Below are 27083 nucleotides of genomic sequence, written 5' to 3' on the forward strand. Positions count from 1 at the left end.
GTTAGAGTGGTTACACTTTGTATAAATAATTACATATTTATTGGAGCAGGGACTTGAAATTGACTGACCAACATCCCAGGTGTGTGCCCTAACCATTGGGATATAGAGTCTCAGTCTCTTGCACTCACGTTGCCTCTAAAGGGAACCTGGAATACCAAATAACTTGGTTAGGACATGCACCTGGAACTTGGGAGACCTACTCCACATCAGGCAGAGCAGAGATTAGAAAACAGGTCTCCCACATTCCAAGTGAACGCCCTAATCCCTGGGTATGAACTATCATCAGTGGGGGAAGGAAGGTTCATTACTCTTGTTTTTGCTAGAAAAGGCTGACCATTCTTGGGCACCTAACTCCAGGAGAGGGGTCAAGCCTGTGAAGCTGGAGCCTCTGGCACCCAAGGGCACATATACTCTGCAATTAGCCACCTGCGGCTGGCCTGTGCCAGCTGACTCAGGCTCCTGGAGCTCGGGCTAAGGGGCTGTTTAATTGTGGTGTACAAGTTCGGGCTCGGGCAACAGCCCAGGCTCTAGGAACCTGTGAGGTAAGAGAGTCCCTGAGCCTGGGCTGCAGCCTGAGCTCAAACATCTACACTGTACTTAAACAGTCTCTTAGCCCAAGCCCTGCTGGCACAGGCCAGCTGCAGGTGGATCTGGGCCTTGAGCCCTGCCCTTTCTTTTGTATTTCACTCCTGGGTGTCTTAGGTGGCTCCCAGTTCAGTTTTCTGGCTTCTGATGCCTTTCTTAATGCCTAATTCGCCCCCCCGAGGAGCCTGGATACCCAACTTGGGTGTGTGAATTCCAGGTACCATGGAGTTACACGTTGCAATGCTCAGCATTGCAATGCCTAAGCTCCTTGTGAATCCAGACCTTAGGCCTTGTAATGCAGAGAGGAGCAATGCTAACATACCTTTACAAATTTGGCCTGTAAAAAACGTACTTGAAACAGCTTTGAGTAATTTATTTGTACTTTATAAACTATTGGTAAAACAGAACCTTAATATAAAGTGTGACTTATCTCTAGCCTCCCATCGCTTCAGTGTTTTTCATTAACAAGCTAAAAAACCTACACTATCCACCTTCTTCACTAAGGAGAGTGCAGTTTGAATTCTGTGAGACACCTGACAAGGAGATCCATGAAGTCTAGAACTACTACAGTCAAATGCAGTCACACCTACCAAGTGGAGTGGAGCATCAACATTTATAGAATTTTAAAATTAAATAGGAGACAAAGTGAAGTCAAATAACATTGCACACACAGGCTCACTGGAATGCAAGCCTAGATCAATTTAGAACACAAGGAAAAAAAACCACAACCTTTTATCTCCTTCACCTTAGTTGACATTCAGATGCTGTTTTGCAGGTGATCTAGTTTTGAGATAGCAGGCTGGGAGGGATAGCTAAACATTACTTAGAAAAAACAGAACTCACTCATTATGTTTTGGTGAACAAACAATTGCAATAGCCTCTGGTAACATTAGCTGATAAGAACAATGAGTATGAAGATCAACACTGGATAAGAATGCAGTTTGTGTTGGATGCGTCTACAAAAAGAAAGGGAAAGCTCTGCATAGTGAAAGTATTTCTTAGTCAAGTCAAGGTCAAAAATCCATTCAAGAAGAAACAGGATTTTGTAACAAGAGAAAGTGTTAGCATTTCCCCCAGATTCAGTTTTTATTATTTGCTAGTAAACCTTAACTTTTCTATGGCACAACACACCTCTGAGGACAATTTTCATAAATGACTCAGCAATCCAAAGCTAAATGCTACAGTGTCAGGAGTAAATCCCTAATACCATGTGTATGAAGGCTTACATTATCAGATTAATGTTCTTATGAAAGGAAACAAATCTAGATTGAAAAGGCATGTGTGAATATAACAAGATGGCAGACAGAGAGCAAAGGACTTAATTTAATTGTCCAAAATCCCTATAAGTGGGATCATACACCAACCACATCAAGTAGAAAGTAAAAATTAGAACATAATTGAAAGTAACTGTCATTAGAAGGTAAAAAGTGAATCAACACCTATAAGAAAATGGAAGCATGAAGGAGGTTGAAATTTTACATGGTGTTCACATTACATCACTGTCTTTGGTTCCAAGGCAAACATGGATTTAATATGAAACTGACATAGCTGGGTGGCCCCAGTAAACCATTTTCCTGTCCCATGAAAATTTTCAAGTTAAAAAGAATAAAAAAAATCCTGACCCAAATCAGGACCAAAATTGAAATCTCAAAAATGTTTGAGTCCTGAAACTCACCCAAATTATTCAGTTCAATTCAATTGAAATATTTTGTTTTGATATTTTAAAATGTTTTGTTTCCATTTAACAATTTTACACTATAAATAAAATTTTTAAACAAAAAGTTACTCCAAAAGGAAAAACTGAACTTTTCTTAGAAAAAGTCAAAGTGGGATGTTTCAAAAAACTTCATAAAACTTTGATTTAAATTTTTTTTCAAAATTGGAAATTCATCAGAACCGACCATTCCCCAAGAAGTTTCAGTTTTGACAATTTCGCATTTTCCAATAACAAAAAAAGTATAGTCAAAAAATTCCAGAGCAGCTATACAAATTCCTGATTTATACATCTGGGGTGCGCTTCTGATCTCAGATGCTCTGGCTTTCAGTGGAGCTATTCCCGATTTACAGTGGTATTTGAGATCACAATCAGGCCCCTGAACTCCAAAGAGGTCAGCCATTACTTCACCATTTATGATCTTAGTCATTAATGCACTAAGTCTTGGAAGTTCACTTTTGAGTTGATTTATTCATTTCCAAAGATATTTATGTTTAATGTTTCATTTTATATTTCATGGACTACAAGACTAGCCAAATTAGAAATAGAAAAAAAAAATCTAAGAGATATTCTAACAAAACAGAGCCTGAAATTTCTTTTGCATGCAGGTTTCTTTTTGTCATGTTTACTATCTTAAAAAAAATCTTCTTCACTATTGATTTTTAAAAAAAATTATGTAACATACTCAGTCAAGTATTCTACTTCTTAATATTTATTTCACAACTCTTCTCACCATGCCTGGAATAAACTCACAAAGCTCAAAACTGCTTGATCCAAACTCTGCAGTTTGAAAACCTGCAAGTAATGGTTTTAGAAACAGGGCCAAATGGGCCAAATTCTGCACTGAATTCTATCTTGTACACACTAGGATTTTAAATGGCTGTCCGTCACCGTAGCAGCTGAGTGAATTCCATATAAAATCAATAGCAAAGTCCTAGTGGACTTTATGAAGTCTCTGTCTCTTTTCCTTTTGAGGATACATGTCAGACATGTAAATGGTATTGAATGAGGTGTATGTAAGACAGAATTTTGGGCCAAATTCTGCCAACAGACAGACAGATCCTATTGTCTTAAATAGAAGCTGCACAAGCAAAACTGGCAAAGCAGCATTTTATTTCTAGGAAGCTGTAAAGGACAGCTTGTATTGGTGGATGACGCTGTGTCAAATCACATCACCAGCACAAAAACTGAGAGAGAAAATTAGTTTAAATCATGCAAATTATTTCTTTAAACTGAGGTTTCCAGTGCTGGTTCTGTATATCCTGTCTAGCCAATACAGAGAAGTCAACATCCACAAGGCATACATACATGGATCCACCCCAAAGTGAGGAGAGTGTGTTGATCCTGAACGCTGAATAATTCTTCCACATTCTCCATGTCGCAGTAATCCGGTCCTGCAGACTGCTTTGGCACTATTACATGGGTAATAGTAAATTCATTGTGTGTCTGTAAAACACATGGTAGGAAGATGACTTGAATTAATGGTCTTCTAATGAACAAATGCCAAACATGAATCGGAGGACATAAAGGGTCAGATCCTCAGCTGCTATAAGTTGCAGTAGCTCCACTGAGTTTAATTAAAAACTATGCCAGTTTACACCAGCTAAGAATCTGGCCAGCATTTCATCACAGCAATAGACAGAGAAGCAACAAACGTATTTGAAATGTGTATACACAGAAAAATGTTAAAAGGAGAGATGATGTCTGTTAAGAATGAAAGCAAGAGAGTTAAAAATACGATTACTTTCTTTGAAGCTTGGAAACACAACATGCTTCCCTGTTTTTATTATTCTTGGTTTTTATGTGTGTCTAACGCACTTTGAACTTCTTTGTACTTGCCTGTCTGTGCATCAGGATCAGTGGTGCTATCCCTCCTGCTCTGGGAGCAATCTGATAATTAAGTACTGCTGCAAAGTTAGCTAATTGACCACTAAACATTATCTAGGATATAGGCAAAAACAAACAGCAGTGATTTTTGTTTTATTTGCTGACAGTGGTGGATCTTTTTTTAAGAATTTGATAACACCCACCAATAGCTTCTAACATTTTTAATATTCAGTTTTCCTGTAACTAAACCTCATTTTGTTTGATGAATACCAGGGAATGTTCTTGAAAAATCCTGTAGTAGAGGTTAATTGTACAGCTTACCAACAGTAGATGACCACAATAACTATGGAGACTTAAGATCAAATAGGTCTGTAATAATGCAAACAGCAGACCACAATTCAATAAAATAATCTTATGGATTTGTAAGATTATTTTATAAAGTTAATTACATTACACACGGAGGGCTTGTCTCTATTACTGCTTAAGTCAATGTATGTTATGTCACTCAGGGGTGTGAAAAAAGCCACCCACCTGAGTGACACTCTCCTACCAACACAGGTTCCACCTCTCGTTGAGGGGGAGTAATTATGGCAATGGGAGAGCGCTCTCCCGTCGACATAGTGTATCTTCACCAGATGTGCTACAGCAGTACAGTTGCATCAATGCAGCTATGCCAATGTAGCACGGTAGTGTAGACTAGCCCTTACATTTCAGATCTGCTTTTGCTTTGATAACAGTTCATTACAGGAAAATACAGTACTATCAAAAGTGCCTTCCCCATACAAATGTGAAGGTTCAACTGTACCAGTTTTCCACAGAGAATTCCACATGTCTCTATTCCTCTTACTGTATTTGCCTCCGCTAGCAGCAGAAATTTGTGACAAAGATCTGTGGGTAAAACTACACCTCGGAGTGCTTCAGCCACTTGATCTAATAAACAAGGAGAAAGGGCATTTATAATTTAGTCTTCAGTGCAAAATTTTCTAAGGTAACAGGTTTACACAGTTAAAGATCAACTGAACTGACTTACATAGGGAGTGCCATACTTGCCACAAAGAAGTTTTGGTTCAGAATAATATAGAACTTTACAGAGCATGACCTTTCTTCTATTAGATGTACATCAAAGAATACAAAATGTTAATTGGCTTGCATTCACTAAGGCAGTGAACTAGCACTACTTCCTGGTCCAAATTTTCAGAAGAACTCTAAAAATGCAACCACAGTGGACCTGGTCCTGCTCCTACAGCAATTGGGCCTGATGTCTGCAGGCCTAGCTATTTGAACTTGTAGGTGTGAAATGGGTAATCTCAGATGTACGTATCCATTTTAGGTGAGAAAACAAAGGGTAATGCACAGACACACACATATTCCAGGAACATTTGGTCCTCCATGTCAGAGAAAGCTACAATGAAATAAACACATGCAGGTCGATATCATATAGTATGTTAGGAGAGGAAGAGGAGCATTACAGCCCAACTGAACACTTACTCTGAACAGTGCTTAAAGTGGCTGATGGCTTTAAGGCCTGGTTTACTGGAGGAGACTGTCCAGCAGAAACAGAGGCATCACTCTTACTGGCTTTCTCAGAAAATGTGGTAGATAAGGAGTTATTCTGATGCATAGAAATGCAAGACAACACACTTCCATCAATCTGCTCAGACATAACCATATTCTCTTTAATTTTCTGATCTCGGGCTAGTTCTTGCTTCTTAAGCTGATCTTCAAAGAACAGAAACTGCTCTGTTTCAAGCTGCTGTTGTCGCATCTGCGCAATTCTCTTCTTTTCTGCTTCTATCAACCTCTGCTGCTCCAGTTTCTTTAAGAATTCAGCTTTACACTTGTTCTGCAACGTATGTAAATAAAGTGGTCAGGTCCTTTAGACAATGTTAAAAGCATCACAAAATGGTGAGGGGAAAGCTAACTGATTAACTAGTTATTATCAGACAATAACGACACTTTTTGGAATACGTTAGCCACACAGCCCAATACAATTGTGCCCACAGAAGTGCTCTAAAATAATAAACATGATGTACTTAGGGATAGACAACAGAGATCTCCCATTCTGCACACCTCTGATACATTATGCATTTACCTCAGTATTAATAGTATTTGCCATTGACCCACTTATATTTTAGCAGAAATAATTAGTCTAAAAAAAGTCAGTTTTGAATAGGGGGGGTAAAGGGAGGAGGCACAAACAAGCCTTTATCATCAAGGACACATTTATCTTCAGGTGGATTTCACAGCACAGTTCTCTCTCTGGCACCGTCTCCTGCCCTTTTCCATTCTTCACTTCAATTTCCCTTGGGCTGCTTCCATGAAACCTAGGGTATGTCTACACTTAAACCACTGCACAGACCCTCACTTCAATGAAAGGGGGATTCTCCCATCGCTGTAGTTAATCCACCTCCCCGAGAGGCAGTTGCTATGTTGAAGGAAGAATTCTTCCATTGACTAGTACTGTCTACACCAGGTGATAGGTCGTCATAGCTATGCCTCTCGGGGGTGTGGAGCTATGCCAATGTAAGTTTTCAATGGAGATCAACCCTTAACCTTGCATTGTACGGATTTGTCCACACTACTTATTGTTCTGTCTCGGTCACCTAGGTCCTCACTGTACTCGCATCTTCCCCCAGCTCCCCAACACCAACTGCTATTCCACTAACTGCAGGGAACTTTCAGGTTCCAACATTCCTTCTCCACTTCTGTTAAAGAGACAGCAACACAAACTTTCAGAAGCAAGTTAAAATATAGATACTTAATCAATAACCAACAAACAAAACAAAATAAAACCTCACAAACAAATCATAAATGGGAACTTGGATTCTTATTCCAAATTCTAGGAGAAACATTATAGGAGAAAGAACAGTGTTCCTTACTTCCTCTACCTCTTTCCATTACAAGATTTTGAACTACAAATCCTACTCTCAGTGACTTTATTACACAAAGTGGGAATATGACTATCAGCCCTTAATAATTACTTAAATACACTCACGAGTCGACCAGAACCTAGCCTAACTTTGTGCCTTTCATAATGCCTTGATGGATGTCAGAGTTCAAGGGAATACTAGTTGTGTTGTGGTCTAATTTTACTTTTTCTTCAGGGAAAAGGAGCCGATTCAAATACTCATTATGACAGTATCTGAATTTATCAAATAAAAGAGTATTAACCAAACTGTACCAAACTGCAATAGAGGCTTTTTCTACAAAAGATAAAGACAGCCAGACATTAAGCATTTCTATTAAGTAAATACTAAAATATTTACATATTTATTTCTAAATAACCACACATACACACTTATTTTCAAATAAACTGCTTTATTAGAAGTTCAAAAGACGCAGTTTCTAATAGTGCATAAACAATTGTAAAATTTTGAGGTTTTGCTCATACAACTGCTTTTTTATTTGAATTTTGATTACGTAATATTTATAACTACCTGATTAAATAAGTAAACATTCATATGAATAATGCTTTAAAAATTAAATGTGAATTCAGATAAGACTTACTTTGTCTTGCATATATTCTTGGTACTCTGCATTATATTTCTTTAAAAGATCCTTCTTCAATTCATCTGTCCTTGGAAATGCAACCTCTTTCAGTTTCTTTTAGGTTTGGGGGTAGGGGGAAAAGGGAGGAGAAAAAAAAAGTTAAACTGATTTCCTGCCTTCGAAACAAAAACAAACAAACAATTAGCTGGGAAGGAAAACCAGCTGGAAGGCAGATTTAAAAAGTCAATCATTTCAAAACAAAGTTAAAAATACTAATTACAGGCATGTCAAATATATAAGGCCATGTCCATACCTGTTATCAATTGGCACAGTCCATTGAAGCTATGCCAGTTTACACCAACTGAGATCTGGCCAACAGATTTCTTATAGAAAAGGAAAATCACTTTTCCAACCAGTCTGAGGCACAAATGACATTTGACAAATGGCATTACTGGCTCAGGTGAAATTTGTTTCTAGGTTTCAGATCAGCTTTGGCCCAGATCCTGCAACGAGCTGTCTGGGATGAGCCTAGATGGGACTCCACTCAGATGTAGGGTTCTGCTTGTGGAGAGTTCACCACAGGAATGGGGTCTTTGATATTACATGTTTCAAGACCTTAATTTAAAGTACTTAAGAATGTACTTAATCCCATGATTAACAGAACTGAAGCACATGCTTGGTCACCTCTCCTGAATGCTTTTCTGACTCAAAGCCCAAGGCAGAATAAGAACCGGAAGAAAATTATGTGGACCAAGCCTCAAAAGGAACCTTATTAAATGTATTAAACTTACAAAGATAGACCTCAATCACATGGCACTTTATATATACTTGCTTAGTTTTACTCACACAAGTAGTTCTATTGAGCTTGGGCCCATAATTATTGGGGTGTTTAAATAATTCAAACAAACTGGAAAATTTAACATCAGTGTAGCATTTTGCCAGATGAATCTGAGTACATACAAATCAGTGCATTGCCCCCTTCTGGAATCACTTGGAATGCACTGTGGAATGGCAGCATGAGGCACAAGGTTCTGCTAGAAGAGACAGTTTTCCATATTTCAGTGACTATTAATGGATAATTTCAGGTGTTTTAAACTAAGGAGGGAACTAATTAAAAAATTCATCCATTAATTAAAGCAATGATGAAACCAATATAGTACTGTAGAAATTGGGGAAAAAATTAAAAGGAAACGGAGTACATATTTTAGTGTTAAAGAAAGCAGAAAATACTTTGGCTTATCAGCACATGTAAAGCAGATAATATACAGTTCACTAATAATTCCAAATGTCCCTCTGGCATTCAGAGGTCAAGCTAGTTTCTACTGAAGTCAAGGGTCATTCTCTTAAATGGAAGCAGGATGAGATCCTAAATGCTTTTAAATTAAGGTATTTAAAATATATGTATCCTTTATAAACAGATTTAACTAAGTGTCGAACAATCCATATACTATTGGCTCTGTTCAGTGATACCAATTAATTCACATTTTAGGGGTTGCAATTAGAATCCCAGCAATGATCAAGTGACTAAACTGAAATGAAACTTTGTTGCTAATGGAGCTAGTTATAAGAATTTAGTCTTGGTAGGCTGAGTTGGTTCCGAATGTATCTGTTAGTTCTGGGGAAAGAACAATTCAGTTACTGAGAGAGCAAATTGAGAAATGCCAGGAAAAAGCAAACCTACCTTCATGATATCCTGTTTTTCTGGTACTGCACATTGCTGATAGTCTCGGTGACTGGGCAGCTTTTCTACAAATAAACTAGAAAATTAAACACACACATTTTCCCCCTTATTAGCCAAAGGAAGAGCCACAACAGCTTTTATGTTGGGAGGAAAACAAGTTTTGCATATCACAGATGTTGAACACTGCATTCCAATTTGATTTATAGCAGTTTTCTATGCTTTCACAGGTTTAAACCAGTCACTGAAATCACAGCACAAATCTTAACCCCCACTATATTATTTTCTGTAGCTGGATGCACCTTTCCTTGTTCTTTAGTAGCAATGGGTAATAACAGGACTACCTAACACATGGCACCAGAAATCACCATGCTGGGCACTAGCTAGCCTTTGTAACCAGATCTTATCAGCATCACTTTTGTCTTTCCATTCCCCTTTCACTCTGAACACACTTGTTAGGTCTTATTTAAGATCTTCAGGCCAGTGAATGTCCTTTATTCTATGTTTGTTCATGGATTGAGCCTCCACGAGCTACTGCAATGCAAATAATAATAATGATAACGTGGCAAAGGTGTAGGAGAGAAGGCTGCCAACAGAGGAAGTCTCTGTAGAGACTTCATGTGAAGTCATGCATGTCATACTGACATGCACTACTGCAGCTCACTTTTAACCAGACCAACCTGTGCTATAAGGTGAAACAAATTATTATATAGCACAGACAGAATCAATCACTATTGTGCACGTAAGATGCACACTGGATACCCCTGTTTACAGCCACCCATAGCTTTCTGAAAAGTTCATCTTCCAGAATAGAAATTTCCTGGCCCTCTCTGTTCCCAAAAGTTGCATGTGTTTGTTTAAAAACAACAACAAACAAAAGCAACAATGTCTGAACAAACAAACAGGATACCAAAGTGAGGGAAATTCCCCCTCATTATTATATATTTAACTTTTTGTAAAGCTCTACAGCCTAAGTGGCTGCTTAGAAAGTTTAAATCTGGTGTGGACTTAGCTGTCAATTAGGAAGTAACTGAGTGTTCTAGTGAAATCTGCTTTTGATTTGATGGAGTTATGACCTTTTGAAAAAAAAATCACATGCTAAGTATGCACAGGACACTTTGCAATGGCTTATTCATTCAGGGACAGACTCTGTCTAGTCTTTGTGTGGAAGAATAGTAGAATGAGGGAGTAAAAAGCCACTCTTTTTGTGTCTATTTGATGGCAGGGCGAAATTACCAAATCAATCTATCCATCAGAATCATTAAGGTAAAAAAACGTACAGATTATTCCTTACGTTATAAATTTATTATAAAGAACAAAAGCATTCTCCAGGTTTCCTTCCTCCAGATATACAGATGCCATGCGCTCCATCTCTACTCCGGATCTAAAGTAACGACGTGGCGTAATATCCTCATTGATTGTGATGTTACATGCAAGCTTGCTTAAGGCACGTACTCGCTCCTCTGGGCTCACTGAAACATCTGTGTGGTCAGGCATAGCTGCTAACTTTTTCTGAAAAACAAGCAACATATCATAGATTACATTTCACCTTGGACAGCTGACCCCATTCATACATGACCTTCTTCAAGACACTGTGGGAAATTTAAATTTAAATCAATAAATTAATTAAATCAAATCAAATCAATAAATAACCACAAATGCTAGTAAGAATGAAAAAACTTTATCATGCTTCTTAAATAGCATTAAAAACAATGAATAAATTATATTAAAAGCACAAAAGTTGTGAAACAAGATAAAGATAGAATTAAATTAACCAGAGTGAAACAAATAAAAGAATAAACCTGATTTGGCAGTTTCCTAGATTTCCCAAGATATGAATTCCCATAAAGTGTCCCATTTTTATAGACATTTAAAGTATTCTACCTAGGCCTGATCTACACTTGGAACTTACACAGGCACAGCTACATCTCCTAAGGGTATGAAAAATCCACAAATTGGAGAGATGTAGCTATGCCATCACCCCCCTTCTCCCCTCCTTGTGTTGACCTAGCTTCCACCTCTCAGGGACATGCAGTACCTCCAGCAAGGAGAGAAGCCCTCCTGTTGGCATAGGTTGTGTCTACACTGGAAATGCTACAGCAGCACTGTGGCTGTAGAATTTCAAGTGCAGGCACCACTGGATATAATGTTTACTACTGGGTGTAGCTTAACTGATGACAGCAGTCAGAATTTGCAGGATCACACCAGAAGTTCATTTCAGTGTTAACTTTACAGATTAAAGCATTCATTTACAGCTGAATAAACTAAAGCTATTTAACAGGACAGGAAGAGAAGCCAGCAAGAAAAGCCATGAACTCATGTTCTAAAAGGTTTAATACATTTTCTCTTTCATACCGTTACTTAAAACAATTTTGATTACATTCCTGAATGAAACTGCTGCTGAGAAACTGCTTCATCTTATTATATTTTAAAGGCTTCAGTCTTTCAATTCAGAATGTGTATACAAACACACACCCAGAGGAAGTACACAGTAACCAAAAGAGGGAGAAACCCAACAAATCAAATGTATTCAACATAATATTTTAGAAAAATATTTAAATTCCAGTGTGCTACACTCCATACGAAGGGGCAGCTGGGCAGAGAATAAGAGTGGTTCTAACCAAAGGTGGTTAGAACCTTGGAAAAACCCTTGAGCTGGCGGTCAGCACAACTAAACTAGTGTGGGTGGTGTCAGATAGTTTGCTGCTTTTTTGAAACTCTGGATGCCAAAGCATTAAATATCAAAATGTAATACATACCAATGAACTAACAGTGAATGGCTGTTCCATGTTGCCCACGGTCTGCAAACCAAGAAGATTACTATTTCTTTTCAATCTCTCCATCTGGTCACAAAGAACAAAATGGGGGGGGGGTGTGCAGGGGAGGAGGGCGGGGAAAAAAAATCAACGTAATGTTCAGTGCTAGCAGTAAATTACCCCCCTCCCCACGCCCCCCGGCCCAAGAGTCATGGTTTAATGGGCAAAGAGGAACTTCAGTACAAATATTCTGATTGTTGCCATGTGCTAACATGAAATATGACAATGAAGTCATTTTAACTGGAAATATCTTCAAACATCTTGTTCTTACGCCATGCCAAGTACCGTAACAGTTTAAAATCGAACTCAACACAAACAAGTCAAATTGTGCATTTTAATAAACATGTTACTACAGGTGGCCTCAGTATATAATAGTATATTAAGTAGTTTTAAAATAAATTGATTTCATATTTTGTTAAGTTGTAATTTAAATGATAAACTAGTACTTTTCAAACACTAAGTGCGGGGGTGGGGGAGAAAGAGTCCAAATCAAAAGTTCTGAGACTAATAAGTGCATTTGTTTTTCCATCTGCATATGCCATGGTAAATGTATCTATGTACAGTGTGAATTTGAGCACTTTTTTCTAGCTGGTCTATAATTATAAATTAAATCAGGCAACTGTCCTATCTTAATATGGAAACTACATGTTTAGTAACTAAAAGTATATGAAATCTTTCTAGCACTATTTGAACCATCTAGCACTGGTTAATTGCAAGAAGTGATCGAAAACTGCACTCAGCATGTAAGAGATATGAGTTAACACAACCCGTCAGTAAAGGCAAATAGTAACAAGTAAAGGCAAATATTTAAAAGTGCTGTGGCCATCAACAAAAACTGCTTCTGACAAGGAAATGATTCATTAAGTTATACTTTAATACGAATCTGAAGATGGTAAGGTGGGCACTCTAATTCCTAACACTTCAGTGCTCAAGCTAGAAGATTGGTCTTGAATGTCAAAGGTTTTGTGCAATATAGAAAATGCACATTACAAACATCTAAAGGCTAGACTGGTTCATCACAGAAGCCCCAGATTCAGAGGAGTTGCAGCAAAGACTTAATGTGGACTTCTCCCTCTCTGGAGGCTAGTTTGAACCCTGGCAGAAATTAGAGCAGCTCCTAGGGCTGTTTTTCTGTGCCTTTTTACAAAGAAATAATTAGTTATGTTTTCTGTGACTCCACTACTTCCTGTCTTTGCCTCCCAAAGGCTAATCATATCTATTAGGTCAGCCTTTAGTTTTAACCGTTATCTTAACCATTTTAGAGTCAACAATTTCATCCCAGTTATTAACTGGCCAGTTTTCTTTTTTGTTTTGTTTCCTCCTTGATTTACTCGTAAATTCCTTTACTAATCCACTTATTCCCTTTGATTAGATAACTAATTCTACATTGTTGCAGTCATTATAATTACCTAATAAGTCTTACTGACTATATATTCTTGCTTGGGTCCATCCCCACTTTTTCCACTGCCAGCCCTGGTTCTTTTTACAATCATTGCTAAGGGTGCTACGAGTCTGTGAATTGGATTTTAAGGCCTAAATTTTCAAGCAGATGTGTGCATAATACTTGCAAGCTTTTGCAATGCTACTTTGAAAACTGGATCCAAAATGTAAATTTGGTTCACTAGCATTTACTGTTGTATGTACACCCCCAAAAATGGTTCTATTCTAGAGACTCTAAACTTCAGCCAAATTAAAATTCTCAGGACAGGACATTAGAAACATGACGTTGAAACCTGATTGTAATATGATGCTTCCTGTTTCATGTGAGACTCTCCTATTATATGTAACAGTGAAAATGTGCTCCATATACTAACATGGAATACTATAAGCAGTGAAATTTCTTTTCAAGTATAAACCATGTTCCTGTAATGAGTTAGGTATGATTGTTACATGAAGTGTTTCCATCCAAAGGGCAACATTAAAAAAAACATCCACCAAATTTTATAAAGCAAGAAGTTTTGCTACATGTTGCAAAGAGGGACCTTTTCTTTTACACGACCTAGATATAAAATGCAGAAGTCAATTTATTCAGGGGAAATTTTGAATTCTGTTAACTAAAAAAGATCACCTTAACATGAACAGATTTTACACAAGGGAATTTAATCATCTTCCAATCAATCACAATAGTCCTCAGCTAAGTGAGAGGTTTTTTGTTTGCTTTGTAACCCTAGTGACAAGCCACTAAGGGCTCCAGATTTATTGTTCAAAGTGTTACTTTGTCATGTTTCCTGGCTGAGTCTTTACCACTGCTGGCACTGTTCAAGAAGCTGTACTGTGACTTCAATACACAGTTCCATAATCAAATTTTTTTTAAAAAAGAAATCCACGGTAGCTGCTGGTACCTTGGAAAATCAGGCGCCCTCCCCCCCCCCCCCACACATGCTCTCTCTCATATATATATATATAGGGAAAGGGAGAATGCCAGAACACTGCCTAGTCCTGCTTTGTAGAACAGACCCTTGAGGCCACAGCAGCTGGCCACAACAGGCTACTTGCTCTAACACAGGGGTCGGCAACCTTTCAGAAGTGCTGTGCCGAATCTTCATTTATTCACTCTGATTTAAGGTTTCACATGCCAGTAATACATTTTAATGTTTTTAGAAGGTCTCTTTCTATAGGTCTATAATATATAGCTAAACTATTGTTATATGTAAAGTAAATAAGGTTTTTAAAATGTTTAAGAAGCTTCATTTAAAATTAAATTAAAATGCAGAGTCCCCCAGACCGGTGGTCAGAACCCAGGCAGTGTGAGTGCCACTGAAAATCAGCTCGCGTGCCGCCTTCGACACACGTGCCATAGGTGGCCTACGCCTGCTCTAACATATACCAAGGGCTAAAGGGGCCCTTGGCCAGCTCCATGCAGACCCACTCAGCTCAGCCAGACTATTGGAACTACAGTACTATAGACAGCGTCAAGAATCAGGAAGAAAATAATGGGAGACAAGGAGCTCATTTTCATAAGCTTTTCTACCTCTGCGGCCCCACAGATTCCCTTTGTGGAGATGGAGAAGTATTTTTTGATCTTCAGCATGAAAGACAGAATCCAGTCTTCTTTGATTTATGTGGCACAGAAAGCAAATGCCTCTGAAGGATCAAAACTTACTACAATATATATTCATGTTAAAATAAAGAGTATGAAATCATTCCCTCCTTCACTTACCTGTCAAGTCCCAAGCACAATATTTTGTGTTTTCTGTGTATCTGCAGATTCAATCTATAAAATGTGATCAAATCCTGAACCAAATAGTCCTTACTTAGGAAATCCCTCACTGGAGACAACAGACATTTTACCTGTGCAAGGACTTCAGTGTCTCATCTATTATGCAGGAACTAATTATTAATTTTAAGTCTACCCCTGCTACATTTCTATTATTTTTCAAAAGCATTACTGTTCACTCTGTAAGGAACTGAGGAAGTATGGGGGGGGGAGAGGGGAAAGAAACTGATCAGGATAGATATCAGAAATGAGCATTTACCTTGGATCAAAAATAGTATTTCCCATCCCACACAACCAACCTTAAACAAGAAGTGAAACACACCAATAAGTCTGTTAAACAAACAAAAACAAAAAACCTGTGCATGAGCATGTGTCTGAGATAAAATCTGCATTACAACAAACTGCTTGAGGGATAAAGTAGATCAAATTTCATTTTAAAAACATCTTTCTCCTTATAAAATGTAGAAGTTCATTAAAGAAGTTGCCAGTTCAGGAGAAGGACAATTTTTTCATAACTAGGTTACTGGTCTGAATCCAACATGGGTCAGTGGTGACAATGTACCACCACGGCTTTAACGCTTTCCTCCACTCCTACTAGCCAGGCTGAAGCACACTTGTACCCTGAGCCACACCCCCTACTGCCCCATCTCCCATTCCTTTCGCCCAAAGCTCCCAGTCTCCTGAGGGCTGAACACTGAGCCAACCACAATGCCAACCACCACTAAATGAATCAATCAGTGCTGCTCTGCCCCCACCCAATAAATCATTTTATGTTGGCTTCACATATGGAACCCTCTGCTGAAGAAGAACAGAGGTTCCCCTCCTACTGGATCACACCACAGTCCATTCTCAAACAGGAAGCAGTTGGCTGTGGAGCAGGAAGGCCACCAATGATGGGCTCTTTGTCTGCCACCATCCCAGAAGAGGTCTCTGTTGGGACAGGGTTCCCCCATACAAACAGATTCCTCTTTCGGGGAGGCACAAACACTCATCAAGGAATTCCCCTTCCCCTTCCCTCCCCCCCTCCAGCCCCAACCTTCCCAGCATGCCTTAACACTAACAGTACAAAAGTTTACATCTGCCTCATTAATTTCTTTAAAATAAAGAAGTGTTAATAGGAAATAAAGTTCAATTACAAATTCAGGCATATTAAGAGGAGACATCTGGTGGCAGCAGAAACTCACACTTCCTCAAATGATGCATTGGTGTTTGTGAAAGCCTTGAAGAGAAAACTCCTGCATGTACGCACACCGTGCCAAGACACAGCAAAAGAGGTTAGCAGAAAAGTCAGGACAAATAGTGAAGCACTTGATTTAAAAAAAAATCCCTCATGGATTCCAACATAGAAGGCAATTTGGGTTGGGGAACAATATTTAAAATTGATACAATAAAGACAGTGCTAGGACAAACTTGACATTTTTGTAAAAAATTACTGTAAAAAGACAAATGCTATGCCTAATACCACATACAGCACAAATAAAAAAAATATGGCTACAAAAGCACTGGCATGTTTTATAAGGATTCTAATATGCTTTCTGACCAATGTATCCAAGTGTAACGAATAATGAGAAGACTACTATTATATAGAAGATTAAGACTCTTTTAAAAAAAAAAAAAGACGACATTGGCCAGCTTTGTTTGCATTTGCACATGAACATGTTATATGTTTGTACAGTGCACAGCAAAAGAAATACCCTTATCCTGATTAGGGCCTCTAAGTATTATTGAAATATAAGTTAACAATAAGATTAATGAAGTACTCTATAGATCAAGGAGAAATTCAAATGTGTAATCCCTTTGAGTGAAATGGAGTGTAGTTTTATTCATTTTTCAGATACAGAAAACAATTATGCTAATATGTAAAACCAGGGTGGATAAAAATCAATTATTTTTCTTTAAAAAATATTTTTTTATTTAAATTGGATTTTTTTGATAAAATGCTTTTTGAGGAAAATACCTATCTAAAGATAGTTTTAATTAAGATACATTATAGCTCAAAAATATCTCATCGTGGAATAGGGATTATAAATTCTAATTCTATAGTATGAGACAATATATTCATGTAATATTTAAGAAAAGTTTTGTAAATAAGTTCCAATAGTTCATGGATTAGAGACCCAATTTTATGGGGTTCCAGGGGCTTCTGTATAGATTATTTAGGTTAATCTTTCTATCTACCCAATGGAATTCAGTACTCAGTCTAGAAGATACCATCAGAAATGCTTAGTTTTGCAGTTCTCAAACTGTGGATTTGGGTCTCCAGAGATAACATGCTTGTTAACAGCAAAAATGGTTTGTTATTTAAAGATTTTTTTAAATAATTTTTCATTTAACTATTTTAGTTTAAAACAATTTTAACAAAAACAAGCCTGATTTTAAAAAACTTGAATGTTTAACTAATTTCAAAAATTCATATGCTTGTTTTGTTAAAATATGTTTGGTGTTGAAGAGAAAAAATCCAGAATACATAACGTTGTTGTTTTAGTTAAATAAAACAATTTAAATGTCTGTCTGGTGATAATCTCCTCCTAATACAGCATAGCAAGAAAATCCTTCAAACATTAATGATTATTCTGTTGAACTGGAGATAGTTCACCTCCCAATGACTTCATAAATATCTGCTTCAATTACCTTTGGTAAATGAAATAACCAAACAATCATTCATTTTCTGATATAGCTGTAAAACTAATCTGAAAAGTTCTCAAAATAAATCACTTAAAAATGTATAGTGTGTACCTTCTAAAAATGAAACCTATACCTATCTCTGAGTTGTGAAGAATATGTATTAATGTTATAACAACCAACAAGAATGGACTTTTATGTAGAAATCCATGATTAAATAGAGTCTCCCTCACTAGTGATTTAAATCAAATCCACCCTGTGAAAAATCCCCAATGCAGGGGATATGAGCCATTTTACTAACTGGGAACCATCTCAGCCAGTTAGAGTGTTGGAATGCTATAGAGCTATTGGCATATTTCTCACTTATCCAATCCTGGGCATTTCAATTGGCTGAGAGTAAATCAGATTTGCATAACAAGTGTACAGTTATTTCTTAATAATCAGACAGTGTGCAAGTCCATGTAACGATTACTTAAATGCCCTGAGAAAAATGGAACACAAGATTTACATAATCACTGAATGGCTATTTCTTCATATATGTATAATGATTAAGCAAATTCTCCCAGTCCCACTGGTAGCTACATACAGAACATCAACTTGCTCACAAAGAGCATGGTACCTACAATTTCTGCCCTGCACTTATCCCATCATACCACAATTTTATTACAAATGTTATAGTGACCATGATGTATCAAAAATGCAGATTTTTCTTCTAGTGTAAAAGTGTGCATTCTAGAAAAAGAATTCAGTCACTACTGAAGTCATCAATTTAATGAGGAAAAATACAAAAACACAAGAAACTTTTAAACTCCTAATTACAGGCCCAAACTGTCTCAACAACTTTTAAATAAGACCATGATTACCATAGGTGGTAATCTTAAAAATTAGTGACATGGCATTGCCCTACATTTTTAAAATCCACTGTATCAAACCCAAAAGTAAAAATAAATAGTTTGTACAGAAAGTACAGGCTGGCTGAGCTTTTCAAAGGAGCTGAAGGAAGTTAAGTGCCCATCTTCCACTGCATTTCAATAGGAGGTAGGCACTTAAATAACGTAGGCTTCTTTGAAAATTTAAGTCATGGGACAGAAACTCTGTCTTTATAGATTACTTGAAGATAATCAAAACAGCAACAGCTGCCTTCTAACAGTTCAGTCTGTACAGAAGATGGCTGTCTATAAATAAACATGGGCTTTTGGAATAAGTGTTCACTACCAGAATGATTCAGTTTGCGTAAAGAGAGAAACAGCCTGTTTCAGACAAAGATGTGAGAAGGAGATAGAAAGACTAAATTAATTTAACCAAAGAGGTCTACTGATACTGTGCAAGGACTGTATTAAGATCATGTCTGGTAAACAAGAGGCAGGTGAAACCAGAAATTAGACCTAATTGGTGGACAAAATAATGAGGCATGAGCTATTCCATCTTCACCCCTTTTGGGGCCCTTTAAAAGAGATTTTTTGGGGGTGGAGGGGAACACTACTACCAACACTACAACAGCCACTGTGAAGAGATTTTTCATTTTAATGCCCAGAAAGTGGCACACTCCTAACCATAGCTGCTGTATCAGTGAGGGTCCCAACATGATACAGATGAGACCCTGCTCAGTCTTCCCTTCCTTCGTGTGCCTCTTTTTGCACAGCCCATCTCCCCTCCAACTCTGCCCCCTGCCCATGCTATCTTTCACCTGTCCTCTCGCTCTCTGCTTTTCACCTGATCCTGAAATTAACCGCATGGCAGCATCATGGCGAGACGAGACAGCCTATCCAGTTCTGCTCAGTCAGAGAAGGACCAGTGAAGGAGAGGGACCTGACCAGACCAACCAAATGATGTCTCTGCCCAGGGAGGCAAGTCAGGATCCAGAGCAATAGCTGTTGTGGCTGACCAACTGTGGGAAAGCATCTGTCCATGAGTCATGACTGATTAATTTTTTAGTGTGTTTGCCATGGTCTTAAGCAGGCTGAAGTCTTTATGTATCAAAGTGTTTAATCATGGACAGTAGCTGGCACCTTTAACTCTTTCGGCCCACACTGGCAGTGTTCTGTTAATTTAGATGGAAGATAAGTCTGGATGATCCCCAGGAATCCATGTCATCCATTTAGAGAACCTTGCCTCCATGCAGGCTCTGCACCCAGTGCTTCTAATCAGCAGCATACCACCATTTGAACTGACTAGCAGAGTCTCCCTTGAGCCCTGGCAGTCCCTATGACCACCTCAACTGGAAAGCTGGAGAGCAATACAAGAGACATTATAGTGGGCAGAGTTATATTCTTTTCCCATAATTTCCATGAACCAGAAGAGGGATGAAGTGCTTTATCCCAGCCTCCACCTATATCTGCCCAGTCTTTGCCATCTCCTCTGTGCATAACCTGTATAGGGTTGCCAGGTGTCCGGTTTTCGACCGGAACGCTCTGTCAAAAAGAGACCCTGGCGGCTCCGGTCAGCACGGCTAACAGGGCCATTAAAAGTCCTGTCAGTGGCACAACAGGGCTAAGGCAGGCTCCCTGCCTGCTGTGGCTCTGCGCGGCTCCTGGAAGAAGCAGCATGTCTCTGTTCCAGCTCCTATGTGTAGGGGCAGCCAGGGGGCTCTGAACACTGCACCTGCCGCGCCAGCTCTGCAGCTCCCATTGCCCAGGAACCGGGGCCAATGGGAGCTGCGGGGGTGATGCCTGCGGACGGGGCAGCATACAGAACCACCTGGTCACGCCTCCACATAGGAGCCAGAGGGGGAAATGTGCCACTCCTTTTGGGAGCTGCTTCAGGTAAGTGCCACCCGGAGCCTCCAGTGCCCCAACCCCCTGCCCCAGCCCTGATCCCCCTAGCCACCCTCTGAATCCCTTGGTCCCAGCCTGGAGCACCTCCTATACCCTAAATCCCTCATCCCCAGCCCCACCCCAAAGTCTGTACCCCTAGCTGGAGCCCTCCCGCACTACAACCCCCTGCCCCAGCCCAAAGCCCCCTCCCACACTCTGAACCCCTCAGCCCAAGCCCGGAGCCCCCTCCCACACTCTGAACCCCATGGCCCCAGCCCGGAGCACCTTCCTACACCACCCAAGCCCCTCATCCCTGGCCCCACCCCAGAGCCCACCCCCCCAGCCAGAGCCCTCTCCCCTTCCCACACCCCAACCTCCTGAAAATGAGTGCATGAGTGAGGGCAGGGAGAGTGAGAGACAGAGGGAGGTGGAATGGAATGAGGAGGTGGGGCCTCAGAGAAGGGGTGGGGCAGAGGCGGGGCCTCAGAGAAGGGGCGGGGTAGGGCAAAGGTGTTTGGTTTTGTGTGAGTAGAAAGTTGGCAACCCTAAACCTGACAGCAAGGCTTCCCTGCCGGCTTAGTGGCAGAGGGGTATAGTTTTGCAATGGCAAATTAGCACAAAGGGTCCTCTCCAGGTAGGATCTCCCCCTATGTGCAGTGCTAGGGGGCATAAGCCTGGCACCATTTGTCCAAGTGATTAAACCTCTCTGTGCTACTCTTTACAGTCAAACAATTCAACCTCACTTCTACAAGAAAATGTGAGTGAAATTAAAATAGATTTTTCCTTAAAAGCAGCTGAAAGGGTATAATAAGCCTTCCAAGACTTATACTTTAAAGTTAGCCTGCAATTCTTCAGAATAAGAAAGCTACTGAAGTTCAATTTTTGGTGCAAGACCATCTATTTTACTTGTTTTCTAACAACAGATTTCTTTCTGGAACAGATTCACTTTTTACCTGGGGGGAGGGATAGCTCAGTGGTTTGAGCATTGGCCTGCTAACCCCAGGGTTGTGAGTTCAATCCTTGAGGGGCCACTTAAGAATCTAGGGCAAAATCAGTACTTGGTCCTGCTAGTGAAGGCAGGGAGTTGGACTCAATGACCATTCAAGATCCCTTCCAGTTCTATGAGCTAGGTATATCTCCATATATTATATTAAAAAATACCACTGTTACCACTTTAAGGTTGACTCTGAAACAGAGAAGATACTTCAGCAATACAATGAGAAAGATTTGTTACAGTGTGTCCAAGGGCTCAGATATCCAGGTGCAATACTGCTAATAGCACACAAATCAAGTTATCAGCAATCTGGAGATTGACAACACAATTTTTACTCAGCTGTATTGTGTCCATGATAATAAAACTAGTTTCTCATTAACTACTGATTTTCTCATTTCCATTCAATGTAAATCACAGACTATTCATTTGCTATATTGGGCACTAACAACATATTAAAGTTATCTTTATATTCCTAGATTATTCGGCGCATTCTTAACTTTATGAGGCCTGTATTGTTTCAGTTTTTTCCTGCCTTGTGGCATCTACATGCTCAATTCATAGATCACTAGACCAAGCCACTGAGATCAATTGTTAACAAACACAGACAGATGAAATGGAAAAATTCTGGACACATGTTTACAATTCAGCATATTGATACAGTTGATATGCCAAATGGCTTAATAGGCAAAAGAAAAATTACCACTGCTAAGAAAACAGAAATTCCACTCATTGTAAAGTGAAATTTGAATTCAGTGACAAAGACAGTAGTAAAACTCATTCAACATAGCTTTAAAGTGTAAAGCAGGACTCTAATCTTCATCTATTTTATGCAAAATATTGTGAAGCTCAGCTCTAATAATACATCACATATAAAGTTTCTAATGACTACACCACTTTTTAAACCCCGCCTCTCCCCCCGCCCCCGTATACGATTACAGGTCCTGATTAAAATGAAGAATTAAAACACAATGACGTGTAGATGTGGTCATGTCTCCATCCAGAAGTGGAGGGGAAGCTGCTGTGGGGTGGGGAGAACAAAGCTGAGAAGTGTGGCCCAGAAAGCAAGCAGAGCCCAGTCTGGCACAGGGACAGCTCTAAGATTCCTGACACTCCATGAACACAGACAAAAGCCAGACAAGTAGTCAACTTTTTATTTCTGGTTTCAAGACATCTGCTGTGCAGCTCTTGCCAAGATTGCACCTACAGAGAGATCTCATCATTAATTAAAAATACCCTTCCTTGATGGCGTCCCCAGTGACACCACCCACCCTCCAGCACAGATGACCCTACTAGAATAGGGGGTTGGAACCAGCATCCCCTATCCTTGTGGGGTCACAGCCAAACCAACTGAAACAAAATTCTCTATCTTACAGCCAAATACTGCCCTCAAATACTTATTTACTTCAGTTGGAGTTGAGAACAAGACTGTGACTTCCAGAACAGAAATTTGGCTCTCCAAATCTTAGTATTTTAAGTGGCATTTCAAACAAATCACATATTTTTTAAGAATTATCCTACATACTTTATGTGCACATAGTTTCTAATGAAGACAGCTGGGGACTTGTATATAAATAACTGCATATTAGTACACATGCTCTCCACCTTTATATTGACGCTACTGAAGAAGCAAATTATCATAAACAAGTTCACTAAAGGGCCAAATTCTGAAGGCAAAAAAGGCATCCTCTGGGGGAAGTATGCAGCCAGTAATACATTGAGAAATTCATGTCTTATCACACCCTGGATGAGCGAAGGGCCATGAGGCTGTAATAGTGGCTGTGGCATGATCCAGAAGTTTAGTGAGGGAGGAGAATGGATGCTTTCCCAGAAACTATGGAAAACCCTCACAATGCCTGTTCATTTGAGCTTTCTGAACCAATCGTGACTGGATTCAAATTTATTAAGATACTCTGTAATAGTTTCTTCATGGGAGGCAAGCAGCTGGTCATTTCTAAGGGAAAGTTTTCAGAATGCTAACTGCTGGCCACTAACATGTAAGTTATTAAGAGAATTCTTCTTTTCTTGACTTGTGGTGTCAAACTAAAAGTTGTATTTTTTCCTCAGATAACATTGCACAAAGATCTCAAAAGACAAGCAGAAAAGGATTTTTTACTACATTGATAAAATATCACCAGTGCCAAAATTTCATGAAGCAGATATTCCTTTAGGAGTAACAACATTCTGAACTAGCCATTCATATATTTACATTACATGCCTCATTACACCATCTTTCCAGTGGTCCATCAAAATTATGTCTGTAAAATCCCACAGTCAAAATCCCCAAAGGAAAACAAAAAGGCACGGAGTAGCAGATAAAACCCCAAAATCAAAGAAAATGGGCTAGAGTAGAAGTGTCAGCTAAAATTCATCAGCCTCCTTCCCCTCAGAGACCTGCTAAAGTCCCTCCCCAAGACCACTGCACAGGTAGGGCATCACAGCTTGGCGGGGCCAGAGAGTGGGGGAAGCCAAAGAAACAGTCATTTTCACATGACAAACTCCTTGACTAAGCAGCAGAAATACCACCAGAAATGGTGCCACCAGCATCAACCAAGTTAAAATACTACTTGCAAAATTAATCTTCATACTGTGTCTTGTGACCTACTAAGGGGTGGAAGACCTGCATTGCAAAGGTAAATGAGAAAGCGGCAAAGAGCAGCATGGAGGGACTGGCACACTTCACAGACTGCTAGGACCTGCTGTGTTGGATGCAGCATTCCTTGCAGATTTGCTGGTTGCATAGTTTCAAGGCAGTATCCCTGTCCTCTTCGGGGAGATTGCCTTGGCACAGTGAGGTTATGGTCTATGAATAGTGCTCCTAGGCAGGGTGGATAAAAAACAATTATTTAAAAAAAATGGATTTTTTTTATTTAAATCTGATTTTTTTTATAAAATGCTTTTTGAGGAAAACACCTATCTAAAGATAGTTTTAATTAAGATTCATTATAGCTCAAAGACATCTCATCATGGAATAGGGATTATAAATTCTAATTCAATAGTATGAGACAATATATTCATGTAATGTTTAAGAAATGTTTTGTAAATGAGTTCCAATAGTTCATGGATTAGGGACATTTTATGGGGTTCCAGGGGCTTCTGTATAGATTATTTAGGTTAATCTTTCTATCTACCCAATGGGACTCAGTGCTCAGTCTAGACCAGGAGTTCCCAAACTTGGTTCACAACTTGTTCAGATTAAGCCCCTGGCAGGCCGGGAGATGTTTGTTTACCTGAGAGTCCGCAGGTACGACCGCTTGCACCTCCCAGTGGCTGCGGTTAGCCGTTCCCATTCTAAAATATTAAGTTTACTACAACAACAAACTAGATCAGTGGTTCTCAAACTTTTTTTTCCATAGACCACTTGAAAATTGCGGAGGGTCTCAACGGACCACTTAATTAGATTAGTAAATGTTGTTTGTACCATTAGCTAACTATTGTAAAGCGATTAGGATAAAAGCGCGATCTAAAAAACACGTAATAATAATAAACTTTTTTTTCTACAAATAAAAGCACACAACTCATATTTTCATAACAGTAGTTTTACCCTTCTAATGCGATGGATGTGCCCTCTCTCCCTTGCTGCGGCAGCCCCTGAACTGGTGCTGGGAAGGAAGGCTGTCTCTTCCCAGCAGTCGCAGTCCCCAGGCTGGGGCTGGGAAGAAGGCAGGGTGGGTCTCTCCCTGACAGCCGAAGCCCCCAAGCTGGGGAAAGTCACCTCTTTCTCTGGCCGCCGCAGCCCTGCACATCCCAAATTCCCCCCATCCCCAATTCTGACCCCACTGCATCCTACCTACCTCCTATTGCCCCCAAGGCCACCACCTCACCTTACATGTGCATCTTCTCCGGGGTCCAGGCACCTAATTAGTGGAGCCATGCCTGCCCTTCATTCTCTCATGTGCAGCCGCCCAGGCGCACACCTTAGAGGGAACTATCCACAGACTACCTGAATGGAACTCACGGACCACTGGTGGTCCACGGATCACAGTTTGAGAACCTCTGACCTAAATGATTTGTCCTAGATGATTCAGAATATTTCATGTTTATAAGCATACTGAAAATCACGTACAGAAGAATTTAGAGTGCTTTAACGAGTACCATTTTTCTTACAAAAAAAAATTTGGCAGATACTTGTAACACTTAATTTTTTATATATTTGCTAAGGGTGTGAATTCTGCCCACAACTCTGCAAACAGTTACATACGTGCTTAACTTTAAGCACATCAGTAGTCCCTTTGACTTCAGGCACTTTGATTAGTGGATAATTCATTTTATATACAGGTAGGGTAAACATGTACTTTTAAAAAAATGGGAGCAAAGTACATCCTTTTAAATTTGGCTTGTGAATAGTGTTTTTAAGGCACTTGTGACTGGATTGTACTTCTAGACTACTTAACAGAGCCAGGCAAATAATTTAAAAAAATATTCACTATGTATCATATTTGTCAAATAATTTTTTTTAAACGAACATTATTCAGCCAGTTCTGTGGGAAACTAGACATTTTTGTCAATGGGTAGTAAGGGCACAATTAACTTTTCTTTCCTAAGACAAAGGTGTTCTACTTCAGTAATACCCATATTGAACATTTCCTCTGACCTGATAATCAGAGCTACAGAAGAATCTACAATTTACAGAGAACTGAAAAAAAAAATAATGTAACTACTCATAAATGTAAGCTATTATTCTGTATAGTGTTGCATTCATATAGGACATATAATCAATACTGGTTTCCTCTTCCAGTCACTAATAAATAAAATTAATAAATAAGATTGGGGTATTGTGATAATCCCTCCCTTCACCACCATCAACTTGGAGATTTAATTGGTAGCTACTGTTTATTGGAGAATTAGGGATACAGCTCCTATACTTTAATAGAGGAACAGGCAGAAAACATTTTCCCTTCAATCAAGCAAAAATCATCTTATTGATAAAAGTATTATTTAAAAATAATATAAAGCTGGTTTCTGATTCATTTTTAATCATTTTTAATCAGGAAATAATATCCAACTACCAGGAATTTTAGAAGCAAGCACCCATTGCTTTGATATAATGAAGCGATAATTTCATTAACATTGGAAATTGTGACCAGAAAATTTTTCTTAAAGATTAACATTTATCTATTTATTAAAAATAAAGAAAAATACTTTAAATAGAAAGTAACACACAGTATCAATATAATATTTGACAAGGAAATAACATCTGAGTCAGACAAGTACAAAGAAACCTGTTTGTTTAAATGTTAAAGAAAACAAAGGCTCAGTATTTATTTTTATCAAACTTTTAAAAGTTTTTTTTAACAAAATTTGCCTTGTCATTCCCTCAACAGCCCAGGATTTAATCATATCTTTTCACCTTGGGCTATCAATTTTCCCTAAGATGGTAATCAATTTCCA

The 27083-nt window shown here is 39.0% G+C and overlaps 1 protein-coding gene across 5 annotated transcripts in view; it reads right to left on the reverse strand.

Annotated features, from left to right (window-relative positions):
- Positions 1–27083, reverse strand: part of STAMBPL1 (STAM binding protein like 1) — a 59356-nt gene that overhangs the window by 6754 nt on the left and 25519 nt on the right. For 2 of the 5 annotated variants that reach the window (XM_039480866.1, XM_039480869.1), the window contains 8 exons: positions 12053–12136; positions 10588–10805; positions 9297–9372; positions 7634–7729; positions 5615–5969; positions 4932–5056; positions 3608–3745; positions 1429–1541 (listed from right to left, as the gene is read on the reverse strand). In XM_039480866.1, coding sequence (XP_039336800.1) covers positions 1429–1541; positions 3608–3745; positions 4932–5056; positions 5615–5969; positions 7634–7729; positions 9297–9372; positions 10588–10805; positions 12053–12136 — 1205 coding nt within the window. Of the gene's footprint in view, positions 1–1428; positions 1542–3607; positions 3746–4931; positions 5057–5614; positions 5970–7633; positions 7730–9296; positions 9373–10587; positions 10806–12052; positions 12137–27083 lie in introns of those variants that run through there. The other 3 variants (XR_005582700.1, XM_039480868.1, XM_039480865.1) reach the window with 2 other exon arrangements.

Source organism: Mauremys reevesii, linkage group 7, assembly GCF_016161935.1.
Source record: "Mauremys reevesii isolate NIE-2019 linkage group 7, ASM1616193v1, whole genome shotgun sequence".
Lineage (NCBI taxonomy): Eukaryota > Metazoa > Chordata > Testudines > Geoemydidae > Mauremys > Mauremys reevesii.